The sequence below is a fragment of a genome, unplaced genomic scaffold (genome assembly GCF_019419815.1).
Source record: "Pyrus x bretschneideri cultivar Hongxiangsu unplaced genomic scaffold, Pyrus_bretschneideri_v1 Contig2, whole genome shotgun sequence".
Taxonomy (NCBI): Eukaryota; Viridiplantae; Streptophyta; class Magnoliopsida; order Rosales; family Rosaceae; genus Pyrus; species Pyrus x bretschneideri.
Genome location: NW_025999501.1, coordinates 1,436,153 through 1,453,915, shown reverse-complemented (window position 1 = coordinate 1,453,915; position 17,763 = coordinate 1,436,153). Strand labels below are relative to the sequence as shown.

Sequence of the window (17,763 nt, the reverse complement as noted above, 5' to 3'; positions counted from 1 at the left end):
TGTCAGTTTTTCTGTTAAGTGCTAACGTGGCTTGATTCGGGACCTACTTTCTATTAAAAAATTATTAAAAACTAAAAAATAATTATTTAATATTTTTTAAATATTAAAATAATAATAAAAAGCAGAAGAAAAAAAACCCTCATTTCGCCCCTCCCCTCCCCCCTCCTCCCTCCTCTCTCCTCTCCCCATCTTCATCTTCTTCCCCCACCTGCAAATCCCAACAAAAGAAAAAAAAAAAAAATTCCAATTAGTCTTCCCCCCACGCCCACACTCAATTTCCCCACACCCACACTCTTCTCCCTCTTGCAACCCAAGAAAAAAAAAAAAAAAAAAAAAAACCCAGATCCTGTCGGCGGGAAGATGGGTGAGCAGAGAAGGTGGAGGATGGGTGCGGAAGAGGATGTGGAGAATGGATGAAAGTGGTGGATTTGGGGTTTGATGGGTTTTCAAAAATTTTTTTTTTTTTTCCTTCTTTTTTTTCTCTTCTTCTTCAGGGGAGTTGATGGTTTTAAAAAAAAAATAATAATTTTTTTCCTTCCTCCTTTTTTCTTCTTCTTCTTCTTCCTTCTCCTTCTCCTTCTCCTTCTTCTTCTTCCGCAGGGGGTGTTATGGGTTTTCAAATTTTTTTTTATTTTTTCTTCCTCTTCTTCTTCTTCCTCCTCCTTTTCTTCCTCTTCTTCTTCTTCTCCTTCTCCTTCTCCCTTCTTCTTATTCCGCGCCGACAGGGGGAATTTTTTTTTTTTTTTTTTTTTCCTTCCTCCTTTTTTTCCTCTTCTTCTTCTTCTTCTCCTCCTCCTCCTCCTCCTCCTTCTCCTTCTTGTTCTTCTGCAGGGGGGTTGTTGGGTTTTCAAAATTTTTTTATTTTTTTATTTTTTTGGGTTTGCAGGTGGGGGAAGAAAATGAAGATGGGGAGAAGAGAGAGGAGGGGGGAGGGGGAGGGGAGGGAGGAACTGATGGTTTTTTTTTTTCCTCTGTTTTTTATTATTATTTTAATATTTAAAAAATATTAAATAATTGTTTTTTAGTTTTTAATAATTTTTTAATAGAAAGTATGTCCCGAATCAAGCCACATGAGCACTTAACAGAAAAAATTGACGAAAGTACGACATTGTCACAAATTCGTAAGATGCGGTATGACATTGTCAATTTTAAAAAATGAGGTATGAAACTGTTGTGATCCCAATAGTTGAGGTAGTTTTTTGTACTTTACCCTTTTTTTTTTTAATTTTACTTTTATTTATTATTTTAATATTTAAAAAATATTAAATATTTTTTTTAAGTTTTTAATAATATTTTATTAATTTTTTAATAGAAAGTGGTCCCCGTCTCTTGCCATGTCACCATTTAACAGAAAAACTAACAGAAAAATTGACGGAGGTATGACATTGTCACAAATTCGTAAGATGCGGTATGACATTGTCAATTTTAAAAGATGAGGTATGAAACTGTCATGACCCCAATAGTTGAGGTAGTTTTTTGTACTTTACCCATTTTTTTAATGCAAACTATATTACTATTTTAATTTACACTTGAGGAAGAAAAAAGGGTTTAAACTCAAAATCACCATGACAACAAAGATTAAGGGTCTATTCAAAAAACCAAAAACCGAAAACCAAAAGAAAAAAAAAAGGCCCGAACACCAAACTGAAACCGAAAAAGGAAAAACCAAACCTTTTGGTTCAGTTTTGATTTTGGTGGTTCGGAAACCCAACTGAACCAAACCAAACCGAATCCTTTACACTTTATGGATGTATGCCTATAATGTTTATTTTGTGAAACTTTGTTGCCAAGTTTGAAACTAAGCCTAGGGCTTTTTCAAGGAGTGTACTTGGTTCAATTAGGAAGGATATTCCATTGGTTATAGAAGAAAGTTTTGGAAGGCTTCAGAACTTGAAAAAGCTTTTTTATTTGTTTGCTTTATGAAAGGATACAGTGATCATTTTTCTTTGCAATTGGAGGTTGTTGATAGAGTAAGATTGGTTTATATGATCTTGTATTTGTACAACTACCTTCCCACTTTTCCTATTTTCTTATAATTAGTCTACCGATACAAACCTCTTTTTAAAATTCCATATTGAAAGAAGAGCAAATTTTATAAAATTAAAAAAGAAGGGAAACCGAAAGGAACAAAATCAAACCAAAAAAAAAAAAAAAAACCATACAAAAAAAACACCGAAAGAAAATTGAATTGAACCGAGCCGAACCAAAGTTTTGGTTCGATTTCAATTTTGGTGAAAAACCAAACCGAATGAATCCGAACACATCCCTAACATAGATAACCAAAAAGGAAAATACCTTGCTTAACGGCAATTCGTACTGTGTCCGACAGTTATTGCAGTTAATGGGACAGGATAGGTCAAATTGTAATTTCAACAAACAATTCGTCATAAAGTCACATTGATATGATGACTCCAGCTAAATTCATAACCCTTTTCTGGCTGCTTCTTAATACGAAAACCATAATAGGATCCCATGAAGAACCATCACACTTGCATAACAATAATAAATAGAATTAACTCATCAAAGAAACAATGAACAGCAATGTCTCAACTCTGAAGCAATCAAAGGTCACAATCAAGCATTAACATCAATCTGGTTGGAACATGGAAAACCAAGTCCACAGAACGTTTTAACCGTCCAACACCACATACTAAACAAACCCCCCACACTACACACTTCACTACTTCAACGGTCAGACTAGTAGTCAGCTTCCTGCCGGCCTTGAGCACCTGCAAACAGATGCAGCAGAACGTGCATTAGGCAAAGCTCGGTTGTAAACAAATTCAGGTTGCACATACCATAACCACTAGAAACCGTTGGTTTTCAACAAATCATAACTATAGTCCCCACAGTATTTGGTCTTTTTCGATTTTATGTTTAATTACGAGTAATAAGCTCAAGCAAGCTATTTCTTGAAATCCCCAATTAACAAGATGTTCAAGTCAGTTCAGTTGGATAATATTTTGTTCCTTCAGAGAAGCTTAACTGACAGTTGCGGCTGGAGAATCAAATGCCAAAGGATACAAATGATGCACATAATGCTTAATTTACAGGCTCTACAAACTGTTGTGTTGTGTTGTGATACTCCGGTTGTGAAGGAGTATTTCCAATCTCGTATACTGTAATAAAAAATCTAACAAACCAGCAAAATCACTGAATAATAAAATAGCAAAGAACTTGATGATGAAAACGATTTCATCGTCGTAAACCCAAGAAAATGCAATTGAAGTATGGAAAGAGCACTGTTCGGTATGGTGGTGTTATATTTTAATAGCTTTAAGGTTACACAAAGAATGTATTATGTACATGAGGATGTGGTTGTTGAAGGGAGTGGCAAAACAGGATTTATGCATGCAAAGTCCAATAGAAGGAATAAAGATTCAAAACTCATGACTGTACGATTGAAGCATGCCAGATCCAAATCCAATCATAACTTACGTGTAGATTAGACATTTCAATGTGATTTAGTGAGAAGAGATTTTACCTGCACAGCAATTTATGGCACAGCAGCCACCAGCACAGTTCACAAACTACAAGAATCAACAGCTGAGGTTTTTTGACATTTAATATCAATCCTATCAAGAAGTTCGGTAAAATTAAGATCCAGTTGGTTGTGCCCTCCTTCTGCTACATTGTACTCTTTGTTGCCACTGTCCTCGGTGCAACCAACATCATCAGAACCACCTTCAGCAGACTGGTTTGTATGGATGATCTTACCAAACAGCTGAAAGGAACTTGTGCCAACCTTTGTCTGCAACCGGTTTCCATCAAGTTCCATCCCAAAGGATGGCACACTACTCTGGCTATCTGGTGACAATTCATCAGACTGTGAACTACCAATGTTCAACTCAGTACACACCCTCTTCAGCTTTGGCACCTCATTGTTGCCAAAGGAATTGTAAGTGCACGCCTGAGGAGTGTTTTCACTTAACAAGTGGGATAGATTAGATACAGAGAATGTATCTTGCCTGGCTCCCTGCATGCCCGCGGGAAAATTGTAGTTCAACAAGGATGCACTAAATGGCCCCATTGCTGAATTAGCTGCTCCTGCCATAGGAAAGAAGAATTCTTCCTCTGCATTGATCAACAGCCCATGACTCAAAGGAGCTCTGAATCTCTTTGTGGGGCAAAACGTTGTCTGAATTGTAGGTGTTGATCCAACAAATTCGACTTGCCACGGGCTCACCCTCTTAGCATTGTGCAGAGCTTCAGGTTCGTCCCATGTAACCTACAATACAGAGGTTATTAATTATTTTAATAGCTTGGCAAGAATTATAAAACTTAACATCAGTCAATAATGAAGAGAAAGAACAATAGTATCAGAATGTAACAAAATGTAGAAAATTGCAATATTGTGTGTATGTATTTTGGCTTAAAATTTAACCGTAAATAATAAACACCCCTCTCTCCGTGCGCATGTATGTACATGTGTATTAAATTTCATTTCTTGGGTTTGTATGTGAAACATTATACTTTGCTAAACTGCAAACTTAAACGGACCAGTGCCTCAACACAATAGATAACAGCCCACAACTCGAATCAGATTATCCTGACATGGAATTTCTTTTCTTAACGGTAAGTTTGGCAGCAACCTTTTCTCGGCAGCAAGAGAAATGTAAGTTTAGGAATTTTAACATAATTGATATCAAGTATTTGAACCAAAACCTACAGAAAAGTCAGTGTCATGCGATGCAATACCGAACTATCAACTGCTCTTTCTTGTCAACTTCTACTCCAAAATTAAAGCGCAACAAGAAGTGGGCTATTTGTTATAAGCCATTAACAAATGCCAGTAATTGAACAGGACTATAATCCAACAGCAAAATCAGCCAAACCGAGCCATAGTAGAATGCCGCCGTGGTAGCATCGACTGTTTCCTTTAAATTTAAATCCCATATCTGCTTCCTGATAGATATAAACTAGTACCATGATATGTTCCCTAATGGAAAGAGGGTGGATAACACTACTTACTAATACCCAATTCTTCCGTTCAAAATACAAAATGCGTTTCTTAATTTTGCATCAATTGAGAGATAATAACAGCTTAAAATCAACTAAGACTAAAAGCTGAAGAACCAATACCTGAAGCATGCGCCAGGGTGAGCCCTGCCAAGGTCCATTGTCCGGTACCGAAGCCGTCGACAGAGTGCCCTGAAACCAAGTCATCCGGGACGAGTCCTCCGTCTCCATAGCCAACTTCACTCTCATCCCAGCCGTCCAAAACACCTTCAATGCCTTCTCCACCACCTCAGACTTCACCACAAAGTCCCACCACCCCGCTTTTGGATAATACACCACCTCAAACGGCTTCCCCTCCGCCGCCATCTCCGCCACTTCGGCCACGGCCTCCGCGGACATTACCTTCCTTCCAGAACAGTCCTGATCCTCTGTCTTCAGCCTCATCGAGTTCGTCGGTCCGCCTCCAATGTGATAGTTCCACCTGGCGCAGTCAGAGCTGGCGCTGGGCCTGACTGCGCGACGGACGCCGATGAACATCTCTCCCCTCCCGTTCCTCATGAAGACGACGGAGTCACCGGCGACGAGCATCTTGTGGTTGACGAACTTGCTCCAGCCAGTGGTGAGCAAGTGCCGTCTCGGAGTACCCCTGTATATGTGCCGGAATTCCCAAACGACGCCGTGGAGGTCGGTGAGGAAGAGCGCCTGGACCGGCGGCTCGGCCTGGTAGTTAAGCGGAGGAAAGATGGAGTCCGCGCAGAACTTCGGAACAGAGAATCCACCGCCATTGTGAGCATCCGAAGGCGTCAGTATCTTCGCGAACGAAAAGACTCTGTCATCCTGTCGTTCCAAGCCCCCATTATCGTCGGCGTTGAGTTCGTCGCCATTGGGCGGCTTGACGTTGGGGAACTCATTTGGGATTGGGACGAGAAGCAGCTTGGCGAAGACCTCGTCGGTGGTGGGGTCAGGGAGGAAGTGGAGGTCGGAGATCCGGCAGAGAATGAGAGGCTTGGAGAGGAGGAGAGGGGAGAGGAGGATAGGCGCAGCGGAGGAGGGGGAGGATTGCTCGAGGTGGCCCTGAGGGAAGTAGTAAACCCTAGAGTTGAGGGTGGGGATTTGGACGGAGTTTCCGGCGCAGGCGCGCCAGATTTTGGGGTCGATCGAACGACGGTGAGGCGGAGGCATGTTGGATTATTTCGGCTAGGGATTTGGGAAGAGGAGAGAGAGAGAGAGAGAGAGAGGGAGTGTGTCTGATTTGGTGGTGGTTGCCTCAGAGTATGTGACAGGAGGAGAGAGGGAGAGAAATAGAGAGAGAGAGAAAGAGAGTGCCGTCTTCGTGTTGGGGTCGGAGAACGGGCACGCAACCAATACCCAAGGGCAATAGAATACTGGCGATATAAATTGTTTCGGGGCGAAATGGTCCTCACCATATTACAGTGTTGCCCTGCCCACAGAAATGCAACCGCCTCCTATTCCAACCAACTGCCATGTACTCTCTCTTTCTCTCTCCTCACTGTTTGTTACATCGTTTTTACCATTGCCCAATGAGCTCATTTTCTTAATTTACTGTCCCAATAATCGTAAAAGTTTGTTCTTATTTCGGTTACAGGGATTAATACCCGACTCCGAGTCATAAGCCAATAAAGGAATATGCCTTAAACATGCTATATTGTCAAATCGCTTTCATAAAATAAAAAATACATAATTTATTATGCGTATTGATTTATTTACACGTATGCGACACATTCAAACGTTACGTGTTGATATTAATGATTCTAACGTAAGTCTATGTTGCCAATGCAGTGAAAAAAAGAATAAAACTCCCAAATTTAGTGCTTCCGTGTCAAAATCGTATCATGTAAATTTACGAGACAGTTTTATGTTTAAATAGCACCATATCTGCATAGTCACGTGATGCAACAAACCAATTAGCGGGAGCGGACAAAAGTAAATCCAGTAGAGAATAGAGCATGCCATTGCAGTCTGCGCGAGATGATTGTTATTGTACTTGAAAATCCCAGAGGCAGCAGCATTTGGTGTGCCCTCACTCTCAGTCAATGAATGCCACACTGACACTGCCTCATTAAAGTCAACATATCAGGTTGTTACGATTTTATTCTCAATTTTTTTAGGATTCTTTTTTCAATTAAATTATGTTTTAACTGTCCTTATCACAAATAAAATTTATACAATTTCAGAAATATAATAAAAATGAAGGATTAGCTTCCACAGTTTAATCGCTTCTGGTGTTTGTCATGTTTTATGAAATGTTAAAATATTGGCGCATAAATTAGCATTAATTCTATTTTTTTTTGTTGATTCGAAGAGCTTCATAATTTTTTTTTTTGTCAAACAAAATATTTGTTAGATTAGATGTTATAATAAAAAGTTGATGGGATTATAATTCATGTCGTAATATAAGAATAATATTCTTTTGCACTACTATGGTAGAAGGCCTTGCAGCCACATAATACTATACGGGTAACAGGACGCCCTCTTAAACACGACGTCGTTTCTTTTCTTTAAAAAATGATAAGCTGACGTTAGGGTAGCGATGGCACGGACCGGGTTTTAATCGTAGCTGTTGTGTTGCCTGTAGACAAGGGACTCTCGGCATCATCAAAATTCCATAATTATAAACGCAGTTAAGTTTTAATTAATTATTACTTCTATTTATTTTGTTATTTAAACGTTTTCAATTTTCTACGTTTATGAGCTAATTTTCTGTCGTAATAAGATAAGCATGGCAATCAGATAAGTTAAGGTTTTGAATTCTGTTTTTACACGTTTTGTAATGATAAGGTACAAAAATATTTCTTCAATACTAATATTTGAGTCCATCTTAAACTTTTATTTGCAGTAATTTCAATATTTTCATGATATTCAAATTTGAAGTTTATTCATGATAGACAATGATTTTCAAAACAATTATCATGCTCTCTCGACTTATGTTTATTATATTATTTTCATAAAGAAGGTTTTACTAAATCACCTTTTTCAAAATTTCAAAAATTAAGTACATAAAAACTTCCAACCTTTTATTGTCATTCCGGGTTAGTTTTAACATTTTCAAATACTTCAAAAAAGTATCCAATTTACTAGAAAAGTCAAATTCGTTAAGTCTTAGTTAAAAAATTTAAGTGAAATTGTACGTGTGGTGACGATGGTCCCAACTTATAAGCTTATGTGGACAACAAAATTATAAAATAAAACAGGTTATAAAAGGAAGATTAAAATAATCCAAATAAACCAAATAAATAAATAAAACAGGTTAAAAAAGGAAGATTCTGCTCAAGCGAATTCTGTATTTGTCGATTCTCAGCTAGTAGAGCCTTTAGATTTTCATCAAACATTAAGCACTTGGTTCCCCCATGCTCATAATAATTATGGTTGCACTGTTGCAGTGCATGGTTGATACCATGTCCAAGACCTTCTTCTCAATGTTGATAGCTTGAGTTGTAGGGTGGAGACGATGGTGGTGCGTTGGGTTTAGAAGTGATGTGGGTGTTGGTGACTGTTGATGGGTGGACAGCGGCAAGAAGAGGTTGTGGGGTTGAGTGGGTTTTTTCTTTCATTCTAATTTTTACAAAAGAATACCTTAATTGAAAATTTTGATTATTTTGGGGAAAATTAAGCCCAAACGTGGGAGCATCATTGCCGTCACTTAACCAAAAAATTTAACTAGCGTAACAAATTTGACTTTTTAAAAGATTGAATATCTATTTTGAACGTTTGAAAAGATTACGATCAATTTATAATGATACTAAAATGTTAGGAAGATTTACGTACGTAAAACAAATTTTAATATACATCAATTCTTTTCGTAAAAGAAGGACTTTATCAATTTTTTTATGAAATCAAAACCAACGATATTCTAATATGAGATGAGAAAAATTAAAACTAGGTCATACAATAAATCAATCATAATAATTAAAAATTAAACTCGTTATTTATACGAATTAAACTTAAAAATTCGTACTAAAAAAGAAACCATGATGAAAAAAAGTAGGATGCTCTTCCTTTTTATTCCTATCTCCTTTCGTCCCTCATTTCACACTTTATTTTTTATCTTATTATCTATATAAAAAATATATATATATATATATATAATTTTTTACGTGATTTTACTGTAACTCTTCAAATAAAAACAAAATTAGAATGAGAGAATACTTCCCTGACGAAATGTGAGAACAAAATACCTTGTCTATGACGTGGACACGATTTTTATCTATTTGGTAATAGAATAAAAATAAATTGTTTAAAAATGGGCACATAAAACCTGAATCCGGGGTTGGTCAGTTTAATAATTACTAAGCTTGAATATATATTATTTTTCTGACTTGGGACACGCGTGTCACGTGTCATATCAGACCGACAAGACTGCCATTTTGTTGTCCTTGTTTTGTCATGTACAATGACATAGACGTGACTCGTGTCATTGTTGTCATCTTGTACTTGAAGTCAAAAGTTTTGGAAAAAAAATGTGAAGTGGATTAAGTTTAAAAAGCACATTCATTAAACTTTGTTTTGAAAAATTTGGGTGTAGAATGAGAGAATTTTGAGTGTTAATAATAATTCCCATAAAAATATATGTAAAGAATTTTTGCCAAAATGAACTTATATCATCTCAAAATACGTTAATTTTCGAGCACGGGGATATTCAATCCTAACATTGTATTAAAGGATATAATTGAATTGAACATAACTGCTCTTCTAAGGTTCTTATTTTGAGAATATTTGAGGTTCGTTTTCATATGACTCATCAGATTAATCTTATGATAGATTAAACTATCAACATAAATAATAATTGTTACATCGAAACACAATAATTCTACAAAGTGAATAAATTAAAAAAACAATCTCACATAAAATCTTAAGTCTTCTTCCCCTACTGTCTCTCTCCATCTTTATCTCTCTCCATCGTTTATTCCCCTTCTCTTATCCTAAGTTATTTTTAATATCCTTTTCGCGTATGAAAAAGGAAGAGGATTATGTTTCATATTTTTCATCGGCGGGTGCAATCAAGAAGAAGGAGATCTCAATTTTTGAAGCCACACAATCTCAAGTTTTTTTGTGCTATGTAACTAACTGGGTTTGAATATTATTTGATAAAAGACTAGATGAAATTGGATGTGTAAAATTATTAGGGTTTTATGCAATTGGATTTGCTGGATTTAATTATTCGGTGACGAGACTAGGTTTTACAGATGAATGTGGTTCGACATGACATGAAATCTTCTTTTTTATTGACGGGGTTTGAACACACGCTGTCATGCGTGAAATCTTCTTTTATCTTCTTATTTTTTGTTTTATCAATTAGTATTTTATTTTCTTGTAACAAGAATTAATTAGGTTAGCATAATCTAAAGTAAGAGTAATTTGAAGGTTTATGTAAAAAAATGACCCCACAGATCCTAAAATAAGGACCATAGAAGAGCAGCTCTCTTGAATTGAATGCCAATCACGACAGAAGGGAAGAGTTTGGTTAGAATTGATCAAAGATGATTTTGTCATGAGAACAGTAAACGAATCCAATAGCAAATGGAAGAAAATAAATCATTCAAAGGTATTATTTTCGTTTTGTCAATTAAACTCCTTGTTATGTAATTACATTGTTAATCTGGAATACTTAGTTTTAGGCAGTTTTAAGCGTTCTTTATCGCTTTTAATACAGTTTTGGACTGTCTTTGGTACGATCTTACGGTATTTTGAATAAAACATCTTATTCCAACACAAAAAATTTTGGAAAGTAATTACCGCATGCTCATCATCTTCCTCAGCACACCCTTTTTATTGTCTTCCCCAAATTTTTCTGGACCCAATTATTATCGGCCCATGGGCTAGCGGTTATTATTGGCCCATGGGCTCAGCAATTCATGAAACGTATGATTGTGTGGGATACAAGAAGCCTTCGATGAAATTATATTACAGTAAAAGTTGTCTTACGTCAGACAGTTAGAACAAATTAATCAGTGTTACCTTCTACAACCTTAAGGTCTCTTTTGGTGTCTACAGAACTCTTTTCCGTGTCATAACTGAAAGTAGAAGATAGATTAACCAAGAAAAAAACTTATCCCTCTGATCCTTTTTAAATTGTGGTGATTGGAAGGTATAGGTTTCTTGGTTAATATTCATCTTCTATTTTCAACCATGACAAATTCAAAAATACATCGGATCTAGAGCGTTATCAAATCCACTCAAATCTCAAATCCTTAACACCAAACGAGGCCCAAGTGAAAGCCAGAATAACCGCGTGTGTTTTGCAAGCGTCAATATAACATTTCTCTAAACATGATCTCTACACGTACGTTGTATCATTGGCACAGGAAGTAGTAGTGTACAAGTCCCGCGAAAATCATCAAATCAAGAGAAAAACAAAGTAAAATGAAATCAAAACCCAAAAGGTCAACATGAAAAGACATAATTAGGGCAAATGCATAACAAAACCAATGTCACTTACAATAGTTGGTCAAACAGACACCACCACCACCAAATGACTCGCACTCGACGTTAAAACCAAAGACAACAACAGCGCAGCCGAGGGGTGAACAGAAGGCCTGAAAAGCCAGAAGAGCCATCCACCATTATTTCCAGATACAATGACAAGCATAAGCAAACAAAGAAACAGCACAATGACGTTTAAAATAACGATCGAGAAATGCCCGTCACTCTTGCTCTGACTCCGACTCGGCGCTCTGGAGCCATTCGATAAACGGCTTGGAGTTCTTCCAAATAGGGGAGCTCTTCTTGTTCCCAGCTAAGCCCTGTTGGTACCACTTCATAATGTATTCCTCCTCCAGAATGTCAACATCATACAATGATTTCAGAACCAGAGCCACTTCCTTTGCGGCATCAGGGTTTGCCTTCCCACTGAAGGACTCGATAGCTTGCAATAGAACCGTCTGAGATCCCTCTGTCTGGGTGGCTGCAGCGAGGTAGTTTTTCTTCTTGGAAACCTCTTTAGAGAACCCCTTTCCAACACCTTCAAAGAGAGCCTCGAGTAGGGCGTCCATAACTTCTTGGGGTGTGCCAGAAAGAGTCCCCAAATAGGATTTAAGCCGAGCTGCAGAAGTCCCCTTTTGCAAGGATTGTTTGATCTCACTAACAAGTCTTTCATGGGTATTATTATCAGCACCGTTCTGATGACTCTTCGTCTCAGGCTTCTTCACTTCATGATCGGGAGACTTCTTTGGTGACCTTTTCTCCTCTTCAACAGTAGAAAGCATCACCATATCAGCAGTAACAGCACTCAACTGCTCCTGGATTCGCTTCTTAGCTGCCTCCAAGGAAGTGTCCGTCTGCCACTGGACATCGTCATCATCGTCCTCCTCAGCAGCTTGGTCATTCTCATCTCCCTGGCTGTGAGTAGGGGAGCGATCCTCATCGGAACCAGTGTTTTTCTTCTTGCTTGATACTTTTGAACCAGAAGTTCCTTTCTTCTTTGCTGCCTCCTTCTTAAGCTTCTTTTGCTCCTCGTCAGCGGCCTCCCCTTCCTTAAGTTGTTCTTTGTCAGCCCTCCTCAAGGCTTTCTTTTCTTTAGCTGTCTTCTTCTGCTCTGGAGGATTCTTGAGGATAAAAGTCGTAAGCTTGTCCCTCATATCAACATCAGATACAAACCCACATGCAGCACATTTCAGATTTAGCATCTGCGTCTTGGTTATAATAATTTCAGTTTCTGGATTCCCGCAACCATAGCACTGCACATATTTCTTAATGAAGTTCTCCAGAAGTCCAGCAAGCTTTGCAGTGTCATGAGCACCATTCACATGGGAAGTTCCAGTCTTCTCATCAAATTTTGATTGGGCTCCAAGCTCACAGCCAAAATACTTCGTGGTGTATGAAGCAGGTCTAGCCAAGGCCTTTGCAATATCGACCATATTAACCACATTAGTCTTGATGCCATTTCCTCTGCCTTCAATCTTCGTTATCATCCTTGGCATCTTATACCTGTAGAAGGCATCATCACGGTTCGAAGCACCAATGTTTTGTAGAGCCATGGTGTGAGAGATGATAGATTATATCAGAAGGGTGTTGCCTCTTGACACTAGAAATCCTCCTTTACCACAGGGTTGCATAAATTGGCAACCAAGAAACTCTGTGTTATTCCCCTCTAATAAACCAAGATGTATGCATTCAACTTCAACAGAAGCAGCTCTGCTCTTTTTTCTAGATGTAGGACTATATTCACCGAGTAATCCAATTGACGATAAAAAAAGAGTGGCCCGTTCAGACATAAAATAAGTTCTAGACGTCACACGCTCCACTTTGACAAATTGCAGATACAGCAGACTGAACTGACAATTTCCTACAATAACATAATATAGCTGTTTAGAAAACTAGTTAGAGTAAGATAATAATATAAAATCAAGAAAAACAGACCAAAACAAAATTATTCATACTCCCAACTCATACTTTTCTTCTAACAGCAGCAGGAAAACGAAAAGATAATCCCGATACCAGACCTAACAAAAGAATCGTTCATGCAGGCAAGTTCCTTGGAACAATTCCAAAATAGTCCCCATGAGCCTAGAAATGTACTACATCCCAGATAAAATACAACTTAATTTTACCTTCATGTCCAGCAATTATTAACTTTCCAGCACAAAAAATAAGCGCAGTGATTACATTGTTATGAGCTAACCTGAAGTAAAACGACACATATATGTTCAACCTATGCTAGTACAACAAAATCGCAATCCACAAATTTCGAAGTCCAAACAATCAAGCAAAATTGTGATCCGAGAAGAAACCTGGACAAGGTTTACAACACAAGCACGAACACGAATCTAAACATATTATTCTTTTGTAACTAAGCAATTCAAAAAATATAAGAGGCAAGGAATTATATATCCATAGACACAGTTTTAGCAGCATATATAAACACACAATACGACTTTCCCTATCAAGGAAATCAAACATATTATAAGAACCAAACGTATTCACTTGTTTAGGCAATATACTAAGCATATACATACATACATACATACATACATTATACATATATATCGTAACGATTCAGAGGAATAGGTCAATAACAATTAAATATATCACAAAAGTGGAAGAAAAATCCAAATCCAAGCAGCACGGAATAAATCCATCATATATCCTACTCAAATTAAACAAATTAATACAAAAAATAAACCCTAAAATCCACAGATCTGTACAGATTTACAAACACAAAACTCGATCAAGAAACGTAAAAACTTCAGCTCGGGTCGAACAACACAAACTCTCACGCAATCAAAAACAATAATCACAGATAAAATAGTTCACGAAATCGAAAATCAAAGAGCAGAGAGATTGTGGGGGAGATATTATACCTTGTTCTCCTGGATGGGAAACGAAGAGAGATGAAAGAAGAACCTAGAGAGAGAAAAAAAGAGGGTATGCGGCGATGCCTTTGCGTCTGATGGGTGAGGGGAATGGACAAAGAGGGGAATTTATATGCGGTGTGCTGGGGGCGAGAAGGCACGCGTAGGGCAACTCACCACCTTTGATTTATTATTTTGTTATTATCATTATTATTATTGATTTCTCGCTACCAACCGGGTGGTGTTTTTGGGTCACAATAATGATAGGTACCGTTACTCTGTTTATTTAGCTTTGTAACTAAGTTTATTGGTTCATGACAGGATTTTTGAGGTATGCGTATTACTCCGGTTCTGAAAAATTATATTCTCACATCATACTACAACCCCATTTGGAAATGCTTTGAGGTTGTCCGGGTGCATATAATAACATCCCATTTTGAGAGTGATAAAAGTAGAAAAGTTCAAATGGAAAAGTTACTAGCATTCCTTAGATTAAACGTGGATAGATATTAGAAACTATTTTTTTATTTTGTTTTGCTATGTTTTTGTTTTGAAGAGAATTTGATAAATTTATATTACAAATTAAACTAACAAACATAGAGATATTAGCAACAACCAAACTGCTAAGTGAAAATATAAATTGGATAGATGATCACGTGAATAATTCGCCTATTAAAGGAGTGCAGGTTGGACTGGTCGGTTCAACCCCAATCTGCCCAAAAACTTTAATCTAAAATTATTGGACCGGATTAGAGGAAACATGTGTTCAGTTGGGCTGGCAAACGGAACACAATTAGGTTGAACTAAGTTAGGGCAATATCTTTAAAACATTTCAATTTCATACATTTACTTATCATTTTATTTCAATTTCATACATCCATTAAGTAATGACGTGTCAAATATAAGATCTACATTAATGCTGACATGGTTGCTAAATTTATGCCATATAGCAAAAAAATAAATTTTTATGCATTTAAAAGATAATAATTTACCCTATTTAAAAATTAAAAAAATAAAACCTTAAAACCCATCTCCTCCAACCCACCTTCTCCCTCTCCTCCACTCTCTTCACCTACCCTCCCATCATCATTGTCATCCTCATAGCCACACTCGTGGCCTCAATTTGCCTCTGTCTCATCCTCCGCCACCACAACCGTCAATGCATTCGTCGCCTTGTGCCCTCCCTCGCCGTCTCATCCTCCGATTCTCGCCGTCAATCTGGTGACCTTGCCCACCCTCCCTCTCTTCACCTTCTCCTCCATCACTCGCCGATCATCCACCACCATATCCGCCGACAGCGTTGTTTGCCTGTTGAAATTCGAGCCGAGTGATAAGCTCTGTCTCCTCTCGCTCTACTGCCACGCCTTCCACACCATCTGAATTGACACGTGGCTCTAGTCGTAGCAGACTTGCCTGTTAAAACTAAAGGGAATGGCAGTAAGCTTTGCAAAGTTTGAGTGCACGAAAGCTGGGAGAATGTTATTTAGCTAAACAACAATTGTGGCTATTAAATAGCCTTACACCAAGATAAGAATGAAGATAACTACACACGACTTTACAGGTCTTATAATCATGGGCATGACTACGTTGAACAGAAAAGAAACAAACTGGTTCCTCAAGTTAAGGAGGAATTATTCAACATAACAGAAGTAAACCCTAAAGACAAGGAACCCTAACCCTAACGGCTAGGAAGCTCCAACAATTTCATCATCCTCCCTTAAACTGGATGCCATTGTCATTCAGTTTATACTTGGGTATTCACACACACCCAATAAGCTCCGCATCTTCAGAAACATATCAAGCTTTAAAGGCTTTGTTAGAACATCTGCAATTTGTTCTTGTGTAGAGCAATGAGTTAACTCCAGAATTCCATCCTTGACAAGATCGCGAAGGAAATGAAATCTTATATCTACGTGTTTGCTGCGACCATGCATCACAGGGTTCCTTGAGAACTTTATTGCTGAGATGTTATCACAAAACACCACGGTTGAACAACTTTGCTCTTGATTTAGAACTTTCAAAATTCTTCTAATCCACACGACCTGGCATGCACTAGATGCTGCTGCTATGAACTCAGCTTCGATGGTAGAGAGAGTGACCACGAGTTGCTTCTTTGAGGACCAGGAGATGGCTCCCGAGCTTAGTAGAAAAGCATAGTCTGAAGTGCTTTTCCTGTCATCTTGATCGCCAGCATAATCACTGTCTGTGCCTTTCACATACCTCAAGACCCTTTTTGCTGCTAGTAGGTGAGACTCAGTAGGACGCTCCATGTACCTACTGATCAGGCTGACGATAAACATCAAATCGGGGCGTCTGGCAGTTAAGTACATGAGGCTTCCCACCATCTGCTTGTAGACCGTGCTGTCAACTTCAGTTTCTCCTTCATCTTTTGTGAGTTTAAAGCCAGGAACCACTGGATTATGTACTGAGTTGCACTGATCCATATTGAACCTTTCCAGAACCTTTTGAGCGTACTTCCATTGACTGATAAAGATACCATCTGTCCTTTGTAATACTTCAATACCAAGAAAATACCTCATTCTTCCAAGATCAGTCATGTCAAACTCGATCATCATTGATTTTTTAAATTTTTCGAACATCAATTCATCATTCCGAGTAAATATAAGGTCATCGACATACAAACACACAATTAAAATATTACCTCCACCAGTAGTTTTAGTGAATAGAGTGTGTTCATAAGGACATTTGATGAAACCTTCTCTGATGAAATATGCCTCAATGCGACTGTACCAGGCTCGGGGAGCCTGTTTGAGTCCATACAAGGCCTTCTTGAGTCGATAAACCTTAGATTTATGCCCCTTCTGTTCATAACCTGGAGGCTGATCGACGTAGACTTCTTCATTAATTTCGCCATGCAGAAAGGCCGACTTAACGTCAAGTTGATAGACTGCCCAAGTTTTCTGAGCAGCAAGGGCTAAGACAATTCGAATGGTGTCCATGCGAGCCACAGGTGTGAATACTTCAGCGTAATCAATTCCATACTGCTGACAATATCCCTTGGCAACTAGTCGATCCTTGTATTTGTCTACTTCTTCGTTTTCGTTGAACTTAGTCTTAAAGACCCACTTAACTCCTATGGTTTTCCCTCCTGATGGCAGCACTGTTAATTCCCATATGTCGTTTTTCTCAATAGCTTGTATTTCTTGATCCATGGCTGTCCTCCATTTATCGGACTTCACGGCTTCTTCGAATGTGAGGGGATCCCCATCAGTGAACAAGGCTAGATGTGCCAAGTTTACATTTTCTTCATCAGAGAGACCTTGTCCAGTTTCATAATCTCTCATCCATACTGGTGGTATTCGGGCACGCATTTCTCGAGACGAGGTTTCATCATTTGAAGTATTACCTTCGACAGTCTCAGTTTCTCTACTCGATTCTTCATTGGCTTCAGACTCTTCTTCATCCTCCTCTTCCGCCACTTCTGCTTCTCTTTCAGTCTCCCACTCGAGATCAGCTTGCTTTTGACCTTCATCCC

At 38.2% G+C, this 17,763-nt stretch overlaps 2 protein-coding genes across 3 annotated transcripts; both read right to left on the bottom strand.

Annotated features, from left to right (window-relative positions):
* Positions 1 to 2,489: 2,489 nt before the first annotated feature.
* On the bottom strand, positions 2,490 to 6,222 carry LOC103956717 (auxin response factor 17-like). The gene is made up of 3 exons (XM_009368745.3): positions 5,083 to 6,222; positions 3,485 to 4,228; positions 2,490 to 2,729 (listed from the first exon to the last, which is right to left on the bottom strand). Exons 1-2 carry the CDS (start codon positions 6,139 to 6,141, stop codon positions 3,524 to 3,526), a joined length of 1,764 nt encoding a protein of 587 aa, XP_009367020.2. The 5' UTR covers positions 6,142 to 6,222; the 3' UTR covers positions 2,490 to 2,729; positions 3,485 to 3,523.
* A 5,139-nt stretch (positions 6,223 to 11,361) lies between these two features.
* Positions 11,362 to 14,433, bottom strand: LOC103936135 (probable eukaryotic translation initiation factor 5-1). 2 transcript variants are annotated; one of them, XM_009345979.3, is made up of 2 exons: positions 14,277 to 14,433; positions 11,362 to 13,261 (listed from the first exon to the last, which is right to left on the bottom strand). In XM_009345979.3, the coding sequence occupies exon 2, from the start codon at positions 12,951 to 12,953 to the stop codon at positions 11,622 to 11,624; it is 1,332 nt and encodes a 443-aa protein (XP_009344254.2). In that variant the 5' UTR covers positions 12,954 to 13,261; positions 14,277 to 14,433; the 3' UTR covers positions 11,362 to 11,621. The 2 variants fall into 2 exon arrangements, with proteins under 2 accessions (XP_009344254.2, XP_048439023.1); XM_048583066.1 differs by having other exon boundaries at positions 11,362 to 13,280; positions 14,277 to 14,404.
* Between the last annotated feature and the right edge of the window lie 3,330 nt (positions 14,434 to 17,763).